The 8585-nt window shown below is 34.5% G+C and overlaps 1 protein-coding gene across 1 annotated transcript in view; it reads left to right on the top strand.

Moving 5' to 3' along the window:
• DNA2 (DNA replication helicase/nuclease 2) overlaps positions 1-8195 on the top strand; it is a gene marked incomplete at both ends in the record, with an annotated part of 29589 nt that extends 21394 nt beyond the window's left edge. Inside the window, 7 exons of the mRNA XM_084245455.1 lie at positions 1810-2003; positions 2096-2185; positions 2271-2475; positions 3931-4020; positions 4599-4781; positions 6769-6915; positions 8127-8195. Of these exons, the coding sequence (XP_084101581.1) occupies positions 1810-2003; positions 2096-2185; positions 2271-2475; positions 3931-4020; positions 4599-4781; positions 6769-6915; positions 8127-8195 (978 nt within the window). The remainder of the gene's footprint in view (positions 1-1809; positions 2004-2095; positions 2186-2270; positions 2476-3930; positions 4021-4598; positions 4782-6768; positions 6916-8126) is intronic.
• Positions 8196-8585: the final 390 nt, after the last annotated feature.

An 8585-nucleotide genomic window follows, 5' to 3' on the forward strand; every position in this document is an offset into this window, starting at 1 on the left:
TGCCCATTACTAAAAATTTTTGAAGTGTTTAAGTTGTATGTGTGATTAATATCTTTTAATTAAACTTTATTTTTTATATGTAGATTTATATGCATTTTTAAGAAATGACCTAGATAAAACTTTAATAAAATCTGATGGATCGTTGACGTTCATGCAGTCTAGGTACAGAATAGTTCATTACCAAACGTATCACTGATGTTGCACTTTTATAAGTACATTCCTTCTCTCCTGCCTTACTCCTTCCTTAACCCCTGGTAATCACTAATCTGTTCTCCATTTCTATAATTGTGCTACTTCAAGAATGTTACGTAAATGGACTCACATCTGGGGTTGATATTTCTCATTTAGCCTAATTCTCTGGAGATTTACCCAGATGGTTGCATGCATCAATAGTTTGTTCCTTTTTTATTGATGAGGATTGTTTTTCAGTATGGATGTATCATGGTTTATTTAACTATTCACTTGTTGAAAACATCTGGAGAACAACAAAATTCTGCATTTTGATGAAATTCAGTTTTTGGCTAACATAAGTCATGCTGCCATAGACATCTCATGTATAGGATTCATTTTTCTAGAATAGATATTCAGAAATATGACTTTTGAGTCGTTTGTTAGTTATATCCTTTTTTTTTGTTTTGTTTTTCAATCTACCAAACTAATTTTCTGAAGTAGCTAATGAATGTGTGATTTTTGTCAGCAAAAATCACTGTTTTTCATTTTAGATGTTCTGATAGGTATGAATGATATCTCATTGTGCTTTTAATTTGCATTTCCCTGATTGTGAATGTTTTCATATGCTTGTTTGTCATCTCTATAGCCTCTTCAGTGAAAGGTGGGGTAGAAGTATAGGTTCCCACCCTGCTTTTGCTGGCATTGGTGGGAGTGGGACCACAGTTTTTTCTGTGGTTTTTGGCTATAGTGGTTATTGTATAAAAATCTTCAACTAAGGGCCTCCCTGGTGGCACAAGGGGTTAAGACACAACACTATGAAGCAACCTGCAGCCACTGCAGCACGAGTTTGATCCCTGGCCAGGGAGGAGACCCACATGGTCCAGCAGACCTCTCCTGACTCGCCTGTTGCTCCCCTCTGCCATGTACTTCAGTCAGTCTGCCTGTTCTGTTCCCCACTCTGTCTCTGGTGAATCCTCTTACCCCCCCACACCTTTGGTCTGTACCCTAGTACTTATATGTATAAATAAATGAATCTTAAAAAAAAAATCTTCTAAGTTTTCCCTTTCCTGTTCCTTTGGCTAAGAGAGAGAGGCTTTTGTGGAAGCTCTTCTCATTCTGCATCAATTGGCATTCATGGGTTGTCAGCTTCTTTTGCTCCAAATCTGGGTTATACAAGGCAGGAACAAAACTAGGGAAATAACTTCTGTATTGTTCTCGAGTTCCAAGGTCCCTAGCTGGTATACCTTCTCTGTATCTTTCAGAGTCCTTGTTTGTTATATATATAATGTCCATTGTTTTTGGTTAGACTTTGTAAGAGGAGTAAAGAAAAGTATCCTATCATTTTAGAACTGAAGCCTGGTTGACTTAAAAAAAAAAATAATGTATTAAGTTATTGCCTCTTGAATGTTTCCATTTGGAAATATTCAAATTTGATATAATGGAGGATTTACTTGATTTTTAAAAATTCATATTAAAAGAATTTTTAAAGAAAATTTGCATTCTATATTTTTAAATGAAAGTAATATTGGTGAATTTTTGCTGTTGGGATTAAAAACTTTTGATCTTTAAAAAAATGGGAAAAACAAGTTGTATTTCTTTGACATGTTAAGTAACATCTGTTTTCTTCTTTGTTTTTAGCTTATTGTTGCAACAACATGTATGGGAATAAACCATCCAATATTTTCCCGTAGAAGTTTTGATTTTTGTATTGTGGATGAAGCATCTCAAATTAGCCAACCAGTTTGCCTAGGGCCACTTTTTTTTTCACGGAGGTTCGTGTTGGTGGGGGATCATCAGCAGCTTCCTCCCCTGGTGCTAAACCATGAAGCAAGGTAATGGCACATTGAAGTATTTATTTAAACTGTAATATTTTTAATAAGAGATACTGTGTATATTTATAAGCCTGGGTTTAATTTGTTGACAGAGCTCTTGGCATGAGTGAAAGCCTGTTCAAGAGACTGGAGCAGAATAAGAATGCAGTTGTTGAGTTAACTGTGCAGTACAGAATGAACAGGTATTTGTAATCATGTCAACTGTGAGTGATTTTCATGTTTGTTTTCATCTGCCGAAACTAAAATTAATTTTTGTAATTCTCTTAGTAAAATTATGTCCTTAAGTAATAAGTTGACATATGAGGGAAAGATGGAATGTGGATCAGACAAAGTGGCCAATGCAGTGATAAACCTACCTAAGTTTAAAGATGTGAAACTAGAACTGGAATTTTATGCTGATTATTCAGAAAATCCTTGGCTGATTGGAGTATTTGAACCAAACAATCCTGTTTGTTTTCTTAACACCAGCAAGGTAAAACAGTTTTTTGATCCTTAGTTTTTCTTCTTTTGTCCTCCTATTTAAATTCCTGTTTTCAATAATGGATGCTTCATTAGGGAGCTTATCACTTAAAGCTCCTGTACTTCATTTACTTGAACACAAAAGAATCTTATCTTTCTGTAGACTCAGTATTGTTGGGAGGAGGTATATTCTGAGGGCTGGTAGATGTGAAAAGTGATTTTTATAGAAGGTACACTAGAAAGGGAAATCGAGAGTATAATTACATTTCCCAGAAAAGAAATTGGCATAGATACTAGAAAAGGGCTAGGTTTACAAATGGACAGAAGATAAATTGATGACTTTTAAAGATCTTGATAAAGAAATTGATTTTATTTTCTACTGCAGTTTCAGGCTCACAGAAAAATTAAGCTGAAAGTACAGAGATTCTCATATACTTCCTGCCTCCACCTAAGCACATAAAGACATATTTACACACCTGTCATTGAAGAGAAATCTCTCAAGAACTTTAAATGACTTGATTCTTATTTCTAGAAACTAAAAGTGAAGTTTCGATCCTATAGACCTACAGTTTGTTTTGCTTTTACAATTTGTTTTATCTAGTGCTTTTCAGCATTGATTTAGAAGTCTAACATAGTTCAAAGTAGAGTGACCAGTTTGTGTCTATATTATTCTAAAACAATTTTGTCTTTTGTTATTAAGATGAGTGGGGTCAGCTGGTTGTTAAAAATAGGACCTCACCAGTGTACCATGATGGAATTTTCATTCTCTTGCATATTGCTCTTAGCATTTCAAAACCAAGAACTAACACCTAAGGACAGAGAGGCTCTGGGAAATTTATTCAGTTAAACTCACCTCGCCAGTGACTGCTATTAACCCCAATTTATTTGTTATAATTTACATTTACTTCACAACGATCAACCAGAACCTTTACTTTTGTTACTCAGATTCGCTTTTTCTGAGCGTGAGGATTCCAAATAATCCGGGTTACATAGGGATGATGAAGGAGCAAAATGGTCCTTGGAGAGTTTTACCAGATGACTCCATCTACTCTATAATTTGTATGAAAGGCAATAAAAAAGTGGAAAGAGGAAAAAAAATGGAAAGCACAGATGTTAGATCTAAATTTGAACCCTAGTACCATGACTTAATCTGGAGCCTGGTGCAAGTTTCTTATTTTTTCTGAACTTTGTCTGCTGTAAAATGGGAATAACAAAATAAAGTATGTGAAGCCCCATGTGTGGTTGGCTTGCTTGAAGAAGGGTTTTCCAAGGGTTCTCCCTGGGTGGCTTTCTGCCAGTGACTACTATTATTCATTTTTGTTCATCCTTTTGTCTTTGTCTTTTAAGATGAAGATGTTTTTCATCTGTCTCCATAGCTAGTAGTACAGTCTCTAGGAATACCTATGCACTGACAGTATTCTTAACTTTAGAGATTGGTTTACAAACAAGATGTATGTTACCTATTTAGGTTCCAGCACCAGAACAAGTTGAAAAAGGTGGTGTGAGCAATCTAACAGAAGCCAAACTCATAGTTTTCCTGACGTCCATTTTTATTAAGGTAACTTAAATTTTGTAAATTTTGTAAATTTTGAGGGCTAGTTAAAAGTAAGGTACAGAATAATAGAGTGTTAGAATATAAGGAAGGAACTTAAAGTTAACCTATGGCATTAACACTTGTTTATTAAGAGGCCTGGAGCCTGATTTTTTTATATTTTGAGAAAAGTTATCTGAGACATAGTTTTTATAATGGCATTTTGGATTTTCCTGTAGGATATATTTTTTGTCACATAAGATAATCTTTATTGTGGCAGTACAGTGATTGGGATTAAAAGCGTCATAGGAAGGAATAGCAGAGAATGAAATCTATTTCTTTGTACTGTTTCTGTGTGTGTGCACTGTTTTAGGCACATGTAAACCATTATACTGCTATGAACCTAATGAAGGAATTATTTCATCTCAGGAAATATGGACAGAGATTTAGAACACATTCAATAACTGTATTTAGTTCCTAGAATAGGAACACCTATTGTAAACATCAACCTGGTTTATTTTGTAAACATTTGATTTAATAAATTTAGTAGAACTTAAATAACAAGTCACTACTTTTCACTTTAAATTGTGTCCTTTCCTGTTTAGGCTGGATGTAATCCTTCTGATATTGGTATAATTGCACCATACAGACAGCAGTTAAAGATCATCAGTGATTTATTACCACATTCTTCTACTGGGATGATTGAAGTTAATACAGTAGACAAATACCAAGGAAGAGACAAAAGTATCATATTGGTGTCTTTTGTTAGAAGTAATAAAGATGAAACTGTGAGTTAATTATATTTTCTGCCTATCTGTTTGGGGCATTTCCCCCTCTGTATTGCTTTTAAATTATGGCAAAAACACATAACATAAAATGTACCATCTTAACCATTGTTAAGTGTCCAGTTCAATAGTGTTAAGTATATTCACAAAGGTGTGCAGCAGATCTCCAGTACTTGAACTTTGCAAAACTGAAACTCTGTATCCAAGAATAACAACTCCCTTTCCCCCCCTTATACCAACTCCTGACCATACTTTTACTTTCAGTGTATATAAATTTGATTTTTCTGGGTACTTCATAAAGTGGAATTGTACAATATTTTATACTTTTGTGACTGGCTAATTTCACTTAGCATATGTCTTCAAAGTTCATTTATTTTGTAGCTTGTGTTAGAATTTCTTTACTTAATGACTGAATAGCATTCCAGTTTGTGTGTGTGCACAGGCCACATTTTGTCAATCCATTCATCTGTCAGGGGACATTTGGGTTGCTTCTACCTCGTGGCTCTTGTGTCTGTGGCATTTTAAGCATAAAAATTTCTTTAACTATACTTTCAAAGTTACAGATAATTCATGCTTGGTGTTTTTGGGTTTTGGGGGGGGCATTTTTACTTCTTGATTTATTTTTCTTCACTGTGTAGTATATTCATATGGTACTAAAAATATATTTAGTAATAAGTCCCCCTTCTACCCTGTCCCTCTTCTACTCAGTTTCTTACTCTCAGATATAATCACAGTTTTAGTTTTTTGGTAACCTTCTAGAGTTACTTTACTAGCAAATACAAATTTGTATTCATATTTTCCCCCTTTCCATGTAAAAGATAATTTGTATACCCAAAAAATATATATACCTTATAGACTTTGCCTCTTTCACTTAATAACTTGGAAATCTTTCCGTGTCAGTACACAAAAAGAGTCCATTCTGTTTTAACTCTTGTATAGTTTTCCATTATATATAAATGTTATGGTATAGTTTACTCTTCAGTCTTACTATTTCAGGTTTTTATTACTGCTAAACATGATGCAACAATGAGTACAGATAGTTCTAATTCTTTATATGTATTTAATATTTTTAAATTATGGCTAGGATTTCAAACCCAGGATAAAATATTTGAAGTTGGCATTGTGGACAAGCTTTTCTAATGGTGTAGAATGTTAAATGTATTAATGAAGCTTTTTTTAAAATTTTATGTATTTTTAATATCTCTGCTAATTTGTTTTTCTTTCTAATCAGTTTGTTGAAAAATAAAATACTAGCAGTTTTTCACTGACTAGAAAAGAACAGTCAGTATTGAACAATAACGTATTTTTAATTCACTCCTGTATACTATTGTAAGCCCTTTATATAGTCTTTTTTGTTTGTCCATGTAACAAAGTTGAGATATTTTTATCCACATAAAGGAAGCCTACTTTGACATAATCTACGTTATTAAGGAAATAAATTCAGTAAATTTTAGCTCAAATTTCTCTGACTCATAGATTAAGCTAAACTATTTCTCAAAATGTGATCTTTTACCAGTAGGATAAACTTTGTTGAGGAAAATGTGTGAAAAATTCTTATTTCCCATCCAGACACTAGAAATACTAGAAGTGGCCCTCTGCTACCAGTGATTTAGCAAGCCCTTCAGACCTACAGGTGGTTCTAGTGCAAGTTAACCTTTGATAACCACTGAGCTGTACCATGTATATGTATGTGTATAGATGTATGTAAATACATCTATATAAGTATGTATATAAATGTTTTTATAAAAATTTGCGTACTAATTACAATTTTTTGGGAATCTTGTTAGACACAGATTGTAAGGCTTACACCTGGAGATTCTGATTCTGTGTCTGAATGAATATAGGTCTGGATGGGGCCTATGAATCTGTGTGTTATAGTGTGAGCTATGTTTTTAAAGGAAAACAGTTCAAGACAAACCATCCATGTTTTTTGTCAGAAGAAACTCATAAATAAGGAAACTCAAATGATTAAAAATTACATTTCTTACAGATTGGTGAACTCTTGAAAGATTGGCGACGTCTTAATGTTGCTATAACCAGAGCCAAACATAAACTGATTCTCCTGGGATGTGTGCCCACATTAAACCGCTATCCTCCTTTGGGGAAGCTTCTTTGTCATCTAAACTCAGAAAAATTAATATCCTTTTTGTTTTGTATAAGGTCACATTTGATTGTGCTATTGTGTTTTTTTTTTTTGTTTTTTGTTTTTTTAAGATTTATTTATTTATTTATTTATACAAGCACTGGGTACAGTCAGAAGCGTGGGAGGGTGAGAGAGTTCACCAGAGCCAGAGCGGGGAGCAGAGCAGGCAGAAGGACTGAAGTACACTGCTGAGGGGAGCAGCGGGCGGCAGGAGAGGTCTGCGCGCCATGTGGGACCCTCCTCTGGTGGCCGGGGAGCAGCCGGGGATCGAACCGGCGCTGCAGAGGCTGCGGGCAGCTTTGTGACCCAGCCCTCAACCGCTGCTCCACCAGAGAGGCCCCTGTGCTATTGTGTTTTATTTATGTACTTGTGCAAATTAAAATTCAGGGTTTTGTGTTTTTTGTGTGCATATTTCAAAGAGCTGAGTCTACAAAGGAAAAAATGTAAACAATTCACAGTAGTTTTTTTTTTTTTTTTTTTTAAAGATTTATTTATGCTTATAAGATCTGGGGTACAGGCCAGAGGGTGGGGGGGGGTGAGAGGATTCACCAGAGACAGAACAGGGAACTGAACAGGCAGATTGATTGAAATACACTGCTGAGGGGAGCAGCAGGTGAGTCAGGAGAGGTCTGCTGCACCATGTGGGTAGCTCCCTGGCCGGGGATCAAGCTTGTTCTGCAGTTCCTGCGGATAGCTTCATAGGTTGTATCTTAACACCTTGCGCCACCAGGGAGGCCCAAAAGTAAGTAATTTTTAAGAAAAAAATGAAATAGTGATAGTGGTGGGGAAGGAGACTTTGTGAAGTGAGAAAGGGACTTAATCTGTTCTCCTAGGAATAGGGCACATGCTTCCTAAAACATACTTAGGAAACTAGTCATCCATTCTGATTCCTCTCACCCAATATTAACCATCTTTTTTTTTAAATCTTTATCCAGGATAAAGCATTATATTTTTAAAATTCATAATTTCTTATTATGTAATAGATTATTTTTTAAATAGCTCATCTTTTAAGAAAACGATATGAAGGTCTTAGGCTAAAATATATAAACCTCTTAGGGTAAGTACGTAATTATCCATAGAATGCCATAAAAATCTATGTTTTAGTAGTTCAGTAAACCAAATTACAAGACATTAAATGATAATGTCATAAATGTTTCTATGGAATGCCATTTTGTGTTAAATATATCTTCCTTAATTTATTTTACATCATTGATCTTCCATCAAGAGAACATGAAAGTCTTTGTTACATATTGGGTGATTCTCAAAGAAGATAAAAGGCACAAAGGTCTTTTGTGCCTTTTTCAGCCTAGCGTGGTGATCTTTTCTAACAGTTGCCTACCATTTGTCCTTTGGATATGCTATGAAATCAGTGCCTGGGCAGACTGTGACTATAACTAAGGGCATGAAATGAAGTGTCCACAGCAAACTGCTATTCTCCTTTGGGGAAGCCTCTTTTTTTTTTTTTTTTTTGTATAATCTTATTAAGTATAAAGTTCTATCACTGTATAAAATTTAACACTGTTATTTCAGTGAACATGTACACAAAACTGAAAAGCTTAAATATATATGTTATATAAATGTTTTTTTGTGACCTAAAAAGAGTTTGATAAATTTTTACCAACTTTAAAATGGATTAACTTTTGAATCTGAGATTTAGACTTTTA

The sequence above is a fragment of the Talpa europaea genome (assembly GCF_964194135.1).
Source record: "Talpa europaea genome assembly, chromosome: 10".
Taxonomy (NCBI): Eukaryota; Metazoa; Chordata; class Mammalia; order Eulipotyphla; family Talpidae; genus Talpa; species Talpa europaea.